Source organism: Rhinopithecus bieti, unplaced genomic scaffold, assembly GCF_001698545.2.
Source record: "Rhinopithecus bieti isolate Rb0 unplaced genomic scaffold, ASM169854v2 scaffold_71387, whole genome shotgun sequence".
Lineage (NCBI taxonomy): Eukaryota > Metazoa > Chordata > Mammalia > Primates > Cercopithecidae > Rhinopithecus > Rhinopithecus bieti.
The window spans coordinates 615,884-629,152 of NW_016826726.1; the positions used below are offsets into that span (position 1 = coordinate 615,884).

General features: G+C 51.6%; 1 protein-coding gene across 1 annotated transcript in view; it reads right to left on the reverse strand.

Moving 5' to 3' along the window:
• SLA2 (Src like adaptor 2) overlaps positions 1 to 13,269 on the reverse strand; it is a 35,661-nt gene that overhangs the window by 18,269 nt on the left and 4,123 nt on the right. Inside the window, exons 2-5 of the mRNA XM_017863515.1 lie at positions 11,173 to 11,306; positions 4,367 to 4,466; positions 3,367 to 3,453; positions 2,422 to 2,525 (exon numbers count right to left, since the gene is read on the reverse strand). Of these exons, the coding sequence (XP_017719004.1) occupies positions 2,422 to 2,525; positions 3,367 to 3,453; positions 4,367 to 4,466; positions 11,173 to 11,263 (382 nt within the window). The 5' untranslated portion in view covers positions 11,264 to 11,306. The remainder of the gene's footprint in view (positions 1 to 2,421; positions 2,526 to 3,366; positions 3,454 to 4,366; positions 4,467 to 11,172; positions 11,307 to 13,269) is intronic.

Below are 13,269 nucleotides of genomic sequence, written 5' to 3' on the forward strand. Positions count from 1 at the left end.
GATCCCGGCTCTGCACTTACTAGGAGTGAGAGGAGCTGTGGCTGAGTTTGGATCCTGGCTCTGCACTTACTAGGAGTGAGAGGAGCTGTGGCTGAGTTCGGATCCTGGCTCTGCACTTACTAGCTGTGTTTCCCCAGGCAAACTATTTCTCTTCTCTAAGCCTCAGTTCTTCCATCTGTAAAATGAAGACAATGGGAGTACAATCCCCACATACTGTTTTAAGTCACTTAAAGGGTTTAACACAAATGTGGGTGCTGCTGCTCCTTCAACGTCCCTCCTTGCCTCTACCTTAAGGGACTCGGGCAGCAGCTCAGAGGGAGGCAGGGTCATCAAAGAGACTATCAATCAACTTTGTGTTTTCATTGCAAAAGGCCCTGCACCTGGGGTGGGAGACGTCCCACATTAATGTGTGATGTGGCACGTCCCTACCCCTCTGTGGGCCTGTTTTTCAGTCTGTACAGTGGGGAGAGGAGGATCCATGAGGTGACTTCCAATGGGTTTCTAGCTCTGACTGGCTACTGACCCAAGAGATCCTGTCACTGTTTTAACGTTTTGCCAAGAGATCAGAATCATGTTGTGTCTTGGGGAGGGAGGAATCCCGCCTAGTCAGTGCAGGGAAATTCTGTGACTATACTCTATTAAAAATCCTAGTTGCCAATATATTGGCTGAGCCTAGATACCTGTTGTGGGCCATTCACATTCACTTTTATTTTTTGAAGATGGAGTCTGGTTCTGTTGCCCAGGCTGGAGTGCAGTGATGCAATCATGGCTCACTGCATCCTGGAACTCCTGGGCTCAAGCGATCCTCCCGCCTCAGCCTCCCAAGTAGCTCAGACTACAGGGAGGCACCACCATGCCTCACTACATTTTAAATTTTTTTGTAGAGAAGTTGTCTCATTATGTTGGCTAGGCTGGTCTCAAATTCCTGAGCACAAGTGATTCTCCCACCTCAGCTTCCCAAAGTGCTGGGATTACAAGTGTGAGCCACAGTGCCCCGCCCGTATTCATTTTTAGAAATGCAGATTTTTGCTCTATTGCTGATAGGCTCTCACGGCAGCAACATGGCAGACAACGGCCAGACTGCTCGACACCAAGGCTAGGAACTCTAGCCCTTCACATCTGGCCTTCTGCCTGCCCCGCCCTCAAGTCATATCACACTTGGCTCTTGGCATTGGAGGGGCAAGCCCTGGCATGACTGTGAATCTCAAACAGAGATTCTGTGCCATGGAACACTGGCATCCAGTGACCTAGGAGCTCTCAGAGCAGGGACCATGTCCACCTCCCTCAGCAGAGATGCCTAAGGCCTGACATACACAGTAGGTCCTGTCCTTCCCTGAAGGCTCCCCACATCGTAGGTGCTGGAGAAGCATTTGCTGAATGAACGAACATAGAGTGAATATTACAGGTGCTGCATGATGAAACGCTCCTGCGTTCAGAAACACTTGGGAAATGCCCAGTTAGGCAAGCGCGACGCCTTAAGAAGTCTTGTGTTAACACGGATTATGAACCTCTCAGAGAAGGATGATTTTCGGTATCCTCTAAACTGACCCCCCATCTCCTCTATTTCTAAGCAGGTGGCCCACAGAACACACTCAGAGAGTCCCTGTAATGAATCCTCTCGTCTCCCCCAAAGCACATGACCAGCACTGTGTCTCTGCTGAGGAGCAGCCCCAGTGCCTTGGGAGAAAACCCAAGCTTCTCAGCCCGCCATCCAAGGCCTCTATGCTGGAGCCTTGCTCACTTCTAACCTCCTATCGTCCTGAGGTGCAGCCCCCTGGCCCACCCCAGCACCAATGTGTCTTGTTGCCCGGGATCCTGTGGGAACATCCTTCAAGTTTCCACTCACGGCCCACTCCTCCATGAAGCCTCCCTTGATTGCTCGAAAGTTAGCTGCCTCTCCTCTGCTTTCATGGCCTGTCTCCATCTCCCCAAGCCTGGGCCCCACATGGCTCATATGGGCAGGACATGGAGCTGGGGCTCAGGAAATCTTAGTTGACTGAGGAATCAGGCAAAGCCTATTTTCTGGGCCGCACCTGCAGTCATATATCTGTGAGCTCCTTTCTTTCTTTCTTTCTTTTTTTGAGACACAGTCTCGCTCTGTCACCCAGGCTGGACTGCAGTGGCCAGATCTCCACTCACTGCAAGCTCCGCCTCCTGGGATTCCACCATTCTTCTGCCTCAGCCTCCGGAGTAGTGGGACTACAGGCGCCCGCCACCACTGCCGGCTAATTTTTTGTATTTTTGGTAGAGACGGGGTTTCACCGTGTTGGCCAGGATGGTCTCGATCTCCTGACCTCACGATCCGCCCGCCTCGGCCTCCCAAACTGCTGGGATTACAGGCTTGAGCCACCGCGCCCAGCCAGGGCTCCTTTCTGAGACCTCCACGCAGGGAGGGCCTGGACTGGCGCTGAGCTTACCCACCTCTCCTGGTCTGGCTCTCCCGGATGAGGAAGGCCCCTCCAGGGTTCCCAGGTAACAACAGCAGTTCCTCAGCTTTCTCCCTGCTTAGGCCCTCATACAGCCACCTGGAGGAGTGAGAGAGAGGGACAAGGGACAGGGTCAGCCTGGAGGAAGAGGGAAGCCAGGATTTTACCACCGCCTCTGAGTGACCCTCACACGGCCCTCCCTCTCTAGGCCTCAAAGTTCTACCTGTTCCACGAAGAGCTGGGCTCAGGGTCTCGGAGGCCCACACCATCTTTGTCCTCCTAGTCCTGGCTCCAGGGTCCTGGCAGGACAAACTCATGGGGACAGCCTCAGCTTTCTCTGCCTGGAGACCTCATTCCCAAGTAACCTGGGCTGGTCCCAGCCTCTCTGCTATCCCTGCTCAGTGCCCGCAGCACCCTGATTCTATCCACTCACCTTTCTAAGCCCCACCTTTCCAAGAGCTGCCCCTGTGATTTTTTCTTTTTTAATTGAGACAGGCTCCTGCTGTGTGGCCTAGACTGGAGTGCAGTGGCGCAATCATGGTTCACCACAGCCTTGACCTTCCAGGCTCGGGCGATCCTCCCACCTCAGCCTCCCTAGTAGCTGGGACCACAGGTGCGCACCACTGTGCCAGGCCCTCACAGGGCATGCTCCCATCTCCTATTTGGACTTTTCAGCGTTTTCCACCATGAGATCCTGGCAACCTCCAAAGCTCAGAGTTCCACACCTCCTCTATGGGCCTTCCCAGGCCCCTCCCCGGTTCCCACGTCTCACAGGCCAACCTGTGCTAGGATGAGCTGTCTGCCCCTCTTGAGGGCAGGGGCTCAGTTCAATTCTCCTCTATCCTCAGCTTTGCTCAGCACAGAGCCGCGCTTAAAGGGGAGCTCTTGTGGGAAGAGAAAGCAGGAAGCTCCGCAAGGCGGGCCTGGGGTGGGAACTCACCCATGGGAGACTTTGGCCACGTGGACGCTGGGGATGTTGTACTCTCTGCCTGAGACTTCAGACAGCACCGTCCACCAGTCTCCATCCCTGGAGAGAGAAAAGAGTTGGGGTACCTTTTTCAGATGAGCCAAGGCCCCAAGAACTGCACATTCAGGGTTGGCAAGGAGCCTCTCAGGCTGGGTCCTGCAGCCACCTGTCGCCTGTTTCCCAGGCTTCCCTGCACTAGCCTGTCCAGGTAGCTCCTGAGTCAGGGCTGGGGCCAGTGGTAAATGGCACGACTCCAGGCTCCCTGCTACAGGGCACTGCCCACCCACGCTTCTCCCTGTGGGGCTGTCCAGCCGCCTGAAATTCCACCACAGGGTTTCTGTGAGCACTTCAGCAAAGGCTTGTGCTTTTCTACCTGGGGAAGGGCCCCTTCTCCCGGGACAGCATCTCTATTCCTTCCTTCCTTCATTTATTTTTATTTTTTGAGACAGAGTTTTGCTCTTGTCGCCCAGGGTGGAGTACAATGGTGTGATCTCAGCTCACTGCAACCTCCGCCTCCCAGGTTCAAGCGATTCTCATGCCTCAGCCTCCCGAGTAGCTGGGATTACAGGTGCCCGCCACCAAACCTGGCTAATTTTTGTATTTTAGTAGAGACAGGGTTTCACCATGTTGGCCAGGCTGGTCTCAAACTCCTGACCTCAGGTGATCTGCCTACCTCGGCCTCCCAAAGTGCTGGGATTACAGGTGTGAGCTACCACACGTGGCCCATTCATTTATTTTTAAAGAGAGAGTCTTGCTGTCACCCAAGCTGAAGTGCACTGGCCTGATCATAGCTCACTGCAGTCTTGAACTCCCGAGTTCAAGCGATTCTCCCACCTAAGCCTTCCAGACAGCTGGGACTACAGGCACACACCACCATGCCTGGCTCTATTAGTGACACCTGGGACTACAGGCATGCCCCACCATGCCTGGCTCAATTAGTGCATATTCAGGTACCCAGTGCCCATGGACTTACTCAGAGATGATGGTCAATGGCTCCCCGAGTCTCAGTGACAGCTCGGCTGGGCAACCTGCTGGGAAACTGCCCAGGGCCACAGCTGTGGCCTTGCTTCTCTCTAGATGGAGGGACAGAAATGGTCACCCACTTAGCTAGCCCTGCTCAATGTGTGAGGTCTAGTGGAGTCTGGCCTGGGTCTGGCTCCCAGCATCAGCCCTCCACAAGCACCCTGATGGAGTTCCATCCACTTCCTAAGAGGGCCACCCTGGAATCAAGCTTTTCCAGCAGAGCTTTGCAGGGCCCTGACAGTGCCCAGACAGAGAGAAAGAAAAAAATTAGCAATTGGGTTGTGCTCCATCAGCACCGCACATAGTCTGTGCGATAGGGCAAGATCCTATCTCTAAAAATTAGGCTCGATGAAGCCTTGACCTCCTGGGTGCAAATCCTCCAGCCTCAGCCTCCTGAGTGGCTGGGACTACAGGTGTGCACCACTACACCCGGCTAATTTAAAACAATTGTTTAGTAGAGATGAGGTCTCGCTCTGTTGCCCAGGACATGATGGCCATGAGGCTCAGGATGTGGTGACCATAAGGCCCAGTTTCAAGGTTGGGCCTCAGGCGGCAAGGGCACCCTCAGCACAGGACCCATGCCCTCACCCACCCCAGAGGGCAGCCTGCTCAGGCCAGCCAGACTCCCTATGACTGCCGAGCCTTGTAGCCTGAAAATCCAGCTTTCAGCAGCTGCTGAAGGCCACCTCACTGTACCCTAGTGCCCTCCCTTCTTCCCCGTTGCCCTTTCTCTGTAAGGATTCCTGAGACACTTGTAGCACATAAACGCGTTAAGTATGAGAAGCAGCAGGGTCAGCAAGAAGGGTCCATCTGCATCCTAGATGCCCTGTAGGAAGCAAGGTCTTAGAGGACTCTGGTCCTGTAAGATGGAGCTGGGACCCCAGGAAGTGGGGCAGGGGATGCAAACGAGCAGACAAGGATGTGGGGGTTGGGTGGGGGCACCGTGTGGGCTGAAGGGCCTGTGCTCCAGGTGGGCATGGGAAGAGTGAGGCTGATTCTGGAAATGGACTAGTTCCTCTATATCCTCCCAGATACATGTGGAGACCCCTGCAGTGAACCCAGCCTGGAGAGCTCCCCAGGGGTCTCTCCTCTGAGGTCTTTGCAGCATAAGGCCTGGCCATTCCACAGTGCAGGGAAATGTCTGATGCTTGGACAAATAATGCACATCTTGTGACAGGTGCTCTCTGATGAGAATGGGAAAATGTGGCCTGAGAGGGCCCCTTCCCCTCCTGGAAGCCCTGGCCTTGCACCCCTGGGGGCAGCCACCCAGCTGCATACACTACATTGTCCCCCTGAATGGCCTTACTCTGCCTGGCTGACTTACCTTCATCCATTTCCCAACTGAAATATCCCTTCTTCCAGGAAGCCTTCCCTGACCAGCCACTTCTGCACACACTCTTGGTCAGAATCCCTTAAAACATACTGCCACCAAAATCTAAGTTCTAGTTGGTTATTGGTTTAGCACCTGTCCCTGGGGTTCAACTGTCCCTGAAGGCATGGACTGTGCCAGTCTTGTCTACTCGTGTGTCCCCAGGTCCTGTCACAAGGCCTGGCATGTGGTAGATATAAAGTGGTTGCGAGAGGCTGGGCGTGGGGGCTCACGCTTGCAATCTCAGCACTTTGGGAGGCCGAGGCACGTGGATCACCTGAGGTTGGGAGTTTGAGCCCAGCATGACCAACATGGTAAAACCTCATCTCTACTAAAAATACAAAATTAGCCCGGTGTGGTGGCGCATGCCTGTAATCCGAGCTACTTTGGAGGCTGAGGCAGGAGAATCACTTGAACCTGGGAGACAGAGGTTGCAGTGAGCCGAGATCACACCATTGCACTCCAGCCTGGGCAACAAGAGCTAAACTCCATCTCAAAAGAAAAAAAAAAAAAAAAAAAAGGTTGCAAGACTGACCGGCTGCGGTGACTCACGCCTGTAATTCCAGCACTTTGGGAGGCCGAGGCGGGCACATAGCCTGAGGTCAGAAGTTCCAGACCAGCCTGGCCCACATGGAGAAACCCTGTCTCTAATAAAAATACAAAAATTAGCCGGGCATGGTGGCGGGCGCCTGTAATCCCAGCTACTCAGGAGGCTGAGACAGGAGAGGCGGAGGTTGCAGTGAGCCGACATTGCACCACTGCACTCCACCGTGGGCAACACAGCAAGGTTCCGTCTCCAAAAAAAAAGAAAAGAAAATGTGCTTCAATCTGTTTTACTGCAGTGACAGATTAATAGCTTGGTTGGCAGAATTTACTCACAATTTAAATAATTTTTCTTTGAGGTAAGTAAATCTGCTCGGAATTGTCTTGGCTCATCAGTGTTTGCTTGTCAGCATTTTCTGTAACTGAAATAGAAGTGAGGTGACCCTTGTTCTATTAGTCAAGATCTACCTCTAAGGCGTGTTTTTTTGTTGTTGTTTGGTTTTTTTTTGAGATGGAGTCTCGCTCTGTCACCCAGGCTGGAGTGCAGTGGTGCAATCTTGGTTCACTGCAACCTCTGCCTTCCAGGTTCAAGCGATTCTCCTACCTCAGCCTCCTAAGTCCACGCCCGGCTACTTTTTGTTTTGTTTTTTTATTTTTTATTTTTTTTGAGACGGAGTCTCACTCTGTCGCCGGGGCTGGAGTGCAGTGGCCGGATCTCAGCTCACTGCAAGCTCCGCCTCCCGGGTTCACTACATTCTCCTGCCTCAGCCTTCCGAGTAGCTGGGACTACAGGCTCCCGCCACCTCGCCCGGCTAGTTTTTTGTATTTTTTAGTAGAGACGGGGTTTCACAGTGTTAGCCAGGATGGTCTCGATCTCCTGACCGCGTGATCCACCCGTCTCGGCCTCCCAAAGTGCTGGGATTACAGGCTTGAGCCACCGCGCCCAGCCTACTTTTTGTATTTTTAGTAGAGATGAGGTGTCACCATGTTAGTCAGGCTGGTCTCGAACTCCTGACCTCGTGATCTGCCTGCCTTGGCCTCCCAGAGTGCTGGGATTACAGACGTGAACCACTGCGCCCAGCCTACCTCTAAGGTTTTAATCGTTCTGAGCCCAGTACTCTTGTTTGAAATGTCCAGCTATAAACTTTGCTACATATTTGTAGGCACAGTGATGTTATTTCTTCAATGTAGGCTCATATACTGTGAAGTTTGCTTTTTTTTTTTTGAGATAGTCCCGCTCTGTCGCCGAGGCTAGAGTGCAGTGGCACGATCTAGGCTCACTGCAATCTTGACTTCCCAGGTTCAAGCAATTCTCCTCAAGGACCTCAGCCTCCTGAGTAGCTGGGATTACAGGCACATACCACCATGCCTGGCTAATTTTTTTTGTACTTTTAGTAGAGACAGATTTCTCCATGTTGTCCAGGCTGGTCTCAAACTCTTTTTTTTTTTTTTTTTTTTTTTGAGACGGAGTCTCGCTCTGTTGCCCGGGCTGGAGTGCTGTGGCCAGATCTCAGCTCACTGCAAGCTCTGCCTCCCGTGTTTATGCCATTCTCCTGCCTCAGCCTCTCGAGTAGCTGGGACTACAGGCGCCCGCCACCTCGCCCGGCTAGTTTTTTTTTGTATTTTTTAGTAGAGATGGGCTTTCACTATGTTAGCCAGGATGGTCTCGATCTCCTGACCTCGTGATCCACCCGTCTCGGCCTCCCAAAGTGCTGGGATTACAGGCTTGAGCCACCGCGCCCGGTCTCAAACTCTTGATCTCAGGTCTGCCTGCCTTGGCCTCTTTTTTTTTTTTTTTTTTTTTACGGAGTCTCACACCCAGCCTGGACTGCAATGGCATGATCTTGGCTCACTGCAACCTCCACCTCCTGGATTCAAGCGATTCTCCTGCCTCAGCCTCCCAAGTAGCTGGGATTACAGGTACCCACTACCACGCCTGGCTAATTTTTTGTATTTTTAGTAGAGATGGGGTTTCACTATGTTGGCCAGGTTGATCTCGAATTCCTGACCTCATGATCTGCCCTCCTTGGCCTCTTAAAGTGCTGGGATTACAGGCATGAGCCACCACGCCTGGCCTGAAGTGTGCCTTTTTTAGTCAGCTCCATAAAACAGTGTGCTAAGATTTTCACATCTTTAATTATCACATGGTTGAGGAGAGTTCTACATTACAAATGAAAAACTTGAGATGGGGAATTTAGGCGATTTATTGTTTTGCTTTGTTTTTTGTTTTTGTTTTTTTTTTTTTGAGACAGAGTCTTGCTCTGTCCCCCAGGATGGAGTGCAGTGGTGCAATCTCGGCTCACTACAACCTCCGATTCCCAAGTTTAAGAAATTCTCCTGTCTCAGCCTCCAGAGTAGCTGGGACTGCAGGTGCATGCCACCATGCCTGGCTAACTTTTGTATTTTTAGTAGAGACAGGGTTTTACCATATTGGTCGAGCTGGTCTCAAATTCCCGAGCTCAGGTGATCCACCTGCCTCAGCCTCCCAAAGTGCTGGGATTTACAGGCATAAGCCACCACCCCTAACCAATTTAGGTGATTTAACCAAAGTCCCAGTAGCAAATCTTGCACAAAAGCCATATAAGGCACATGTCCCTAGGCTCTGTCCAGGGGAGCGAGGAAATACACCGTGAAGGAGTGTGATCTTGTTATCTATCTAGTTGATTTTATGTGTCATTGTGGCTAGGCCACACAACCCAGATATTTGGTCAAATACCAGTCTAGATATTGCTGTGAATGAGATTGAATTTATTTATTTTTTTGAGACGAAGTTTCGCTCTTGTTGCCCAGGCTGGAGTGCAGGTGCAGTGGTGCGATCTTGGCTCACTGCAAACTCTGCCTCCCAGGTTCAAGTGATTCTCCTGCCTCAGCCTCCCAAGTAGCTGGGATTACAGGTGTGCGCCACCATGCTTGGCTAATTTTGTATTTTTAGTAGAGATGGGGTTTCACCATGTTGGTCAGGCTGGTCTCAAACTCCCAACCTCAGGTGATCCACCCACCTCGGTCTCCCAAAGTGCTGGCATTACAGGCGTGAGCCACTGCGCTCAGCCGAGATTGAATTTAAATCAGTAGACCAAGTAACGCAGATGACCCTCCATAATGTGAGTGGGCCTCATGCAATCAGCTGAAGGTCATAAAAGAACAAGACTGACGTCCTTTGAGGAAGAGGGAATTCTGCCTCCAGACTGTGGTTGGACTCAGGACCACAGAATCAGCTCTTCCCTGGGTCTCCAGTCTGCCCTGCCGATTTCAGACTTACAGCCTCCACAATCGTGTGAGCCAGCTCCTCAAAACAAAATCTCTATACACACACACACACACACACACACACCCACACACCACCTATTGGTTCTATTTCTCTGGAGAACCCTAATACATTATTGAAATCCCAATCAAGGTGTGACTTGAGAAAGGATTTCTGGCCTGTTTGGGGGAACAAGAAATAGACCTGGGGCCATAGTTCCAACATCAAAATACCAGAATTGCTAGGATATTTTTATTGTTCAACTGTCCTAGAAACTGGGAGTTTTAGTCAAGACTATATTAGAAATTCATGGTTACAGACTCAGCATATGCATTGTCTATGCTATTTTTCTACCATTAAGACAGTCCTGGCAAGGGCCAGGCATGGTGGCTCATGCCTGAAATCTCAGCACTTTGGGAGGCCAAGGCAGGAGGATCACTTGACCCCAAGAGTTCAAGACCAGCCTGGGCAACATAGGGAGACTCCATCTCTACAAAAACATTTAAAATGTAGCCAGGCATGGTGACATGTGCCCGTAGTCCCAGCTACTTGAGAGGCTGAGGTAGGAGGATCGCTTGAGTCTGAGAGGTTCAAGATGCAGTAAGCCATGATCACGCCACTGCACTCTGGCCTGGGTGACAGAGCAAGATCATGCATTAAAAAAAAAAAAAGCACAAAAATAAAAAAGACAGCCCTAATGTCACTTCAGGTAATTTCACAGTACCTGTCAGGTCCACTAGAACAGTATAGCAGAACTTTCTACAACAATAGAAATGTTCTGTAACGCTGTGCTGTCTAACAAGGTGGTCACTTGCTACATGTGCTATCAAGCACTTACTTAAAATAAATGTGGCGGGGGTGATGAAAGACTTTTTTTTTTTTTTTTTTGGTGAGACAGATTCTCACTCTGTTGCCCAGGCTGGAGTGCAGTGGCAGGATCTCGGCTCACTGCAACCTCTGCCTCCCGGGTTCAAGTGATTCTCTTGCCTCAGCCTCCTAAGTAGCTGGGATTACAGGTGCCTGCCACCATGACTGGCTAATTTTTGTATTTTTAGTAGAGACAGGGTTTTACCATGTTGGCCAGGCTGATCTTGAACTCCTGACCTCAGGTGATCTGCCTGCCTTGGCCTCCCAAAGTGCGGGATTACAGGCATGAACTACCGTGACTGACCCTGGCCTAAAATTTTAAATTTAAGCAGTTGCGTGTGGCTGGTGGCTACTGCAATGGACAGTGCAGCTCTAGGGGGCTGCAGAGGTGGGGCTGGCCGGCTCGGTGTTTGGATAGACAACTTGTTGAGAAGGAGGGAAGCCTTGGGAAATGCCTGGGGGTCTATCATGCCTCCTGGTTTAATATTCTAGTCAGTGCCTATTGCTTTCTCCTATTTTCTCATTTACCCCATTGTTTACTATTCTTACTGCTAAGGTGGGCTCTATAGGAGCAGGGACCCTGCTGTATGGCTCAGTAGGCAGGGCCTGGTATGCAGTAGGCCCTCAGTGGTGCTTATGCTGTGTTGGAGCTGTTGGCTAGGAAGGCCCACAGAGGCAGTGAAGTCTACTACTGTGTGGGAAGGGCCTGGCTGTCACAGGCCCCGAGGCCTACCTGCTTCCATGGTCACAGGTCCCTGGCCTTGGACAGAGGGACTCAAGCTTGGGCTTGGCAGGGATTTTCTTCTGCTGGGCAGACTTCCCATTATTCCTCAGCAGAGCACTCAGAAGCACATCATCGAGGGAAATCTGAAAGAGACACAGTGATGAGGACAGAGCCGAGGCTTCTGGCCCAATCTCAGATAACTCTCCCTCCCCAGATCGGCCCTGGCTATCTCCTCACAGAGCATGTGAATGACTTCCCTCCGGTAGGGCCAGGCTCCAGCCTCTGAAGGCTTCCTGCACATTGGACACTGTTTTCTCCACATCTCATCTTTTTTATGCCGCAACAGGCTCAACTTTTTCTTTCTGGAGCCCTGCTTAGGTCCCTCCCATGGGCAGTTACGCCCTCTCCTCTCCTTCAGCCCTGTTTGGATCCTATTCTTCCTTCCCCAGGAAGCCTTCCCTGCCCCTAGCCTTTGTTGATCACTCCTTTGACTTCCTATGGCTCACTTAGAACCCTTTCTCTGACCAGGGATCACACTCTGCTATGGGTGGGAGGGGACAATGACAGGACAGTGAGCTCCCTCCAGGCATACCAGGGCCTGTGGCTTGGATCAGAGGTCTGCAAGGAGGGCTGGGTGTGGTGGTTCATGCCTGTAATCCCAGCACTTTGGGAGGCTGAGGCAGGTGGATGACCTGAGGTCAGGAGTTCAAGACCAGCCTGACCAATATGGTGAAACCTCATCTCTACTAAAAATACAAAGATGAGCTGGGCGTGGTGGCATGCACCTGTAGTCCCAGCTACTCAGGAGGGAGGCTAAGATAGGAGAATTGCTTGAACCTGGGAGACAGAGGTTGCAATGAGCCAAGATCAAGTCACTGCACTCCAGCCTAGGTGACAGAGCGAGACTCCCTCTCAAAAAAAAAAAAAAAAAGAGGTCTGCAAGGGGGATCTGAGCAGGCTTGAGAGATGGTGTCGCAGCAAGCCACGGTGACACGGATACACTTATTGGTGTCACAGGGCCAAGTAAGAGTACCTGTCTCAGCCTCCTGAGTTGCTGGGATTATAGGCCTGAGCCACCAGGCCCCGTACTTTAAGAGGCCAAGTACTTAATCCCAGCACTTTAAGAGGCTGAGGAGGGTAGATTGCTTGAGCTTAGGAGTTCCAGGCCAGCCTGGCCAGCATGGCGAAATCTAGTCTCTATAAAAGAAACCACAAAAATTAGCCGGCTGTGGTGGTGCACACCTGTAATCCCAGCTATTCGGGAGGCTGAGGTGGGAGGGCAGGAGGATTGCTTGAGCTTGGGAGGTGGAGTTCACAGTGAGCCAAGATCATACTATTGCACTCCAGCCTGGGCAACAGAGTGAGATGCTGTCTCAAAAAAAAAAAAAAAAAAAAGTACCAGGGGTTGTATGATGCAGTGATGACTTGCAAGGCTTTGGGGGACTGACTGTTGAGCCACTTCCCCTCTCTGTGCCTCCTTTTCCTCATCTGAAAAATGGGGATAACAACACTCAACATACAGGTCCGAGAGATAACGCACATGAAAACCCTGGCCAGCCCCCTGTTTCCTTTACCACGTCCTGAATGTCACTTCATCAGAGGCCTCTCCTGGGAGCCTCCCCAGGAGGTCTCGCTCCGTCACCCAGGCTAGATTGTAGTGGTGCAGTCCTAGCTCATTGCACCCTTGAACTCCTGGGTTCAGGGGATCCTCCCACCTCAGCCTCCCAAGTAGCTGGGATCACAGGCATTAGCCACCACACCCAGCCTCTTTGCAAGTTTTTTTTTTTTTTTTTTTGAGACAGAGTTTTACTCTTGTTGCCCAAGCTGGAGTACAATAGCGCGATCTCGGCTCACCACAACCTCTGCCTCCTGGCTTCAAGTGATTCTCCTTCCTCAGCCTCCCGAGTAGCTGGGATTACAGGCATGCGCCACCACGCCCGGCCAATTTTGTATTTTCAGTAGAGACAGGGTTTCTCCATATTGGTCAGGGTGGTCTCGAACTCCCGACCTCAGGCGATCCGCCCACCTCAGCCTCCCAAAGTGCTGGGATTACAGGTGCGAGCCACTGCGCCCAGCCCTTTTACTTTTTTTTTTTTTTTTTTTTTT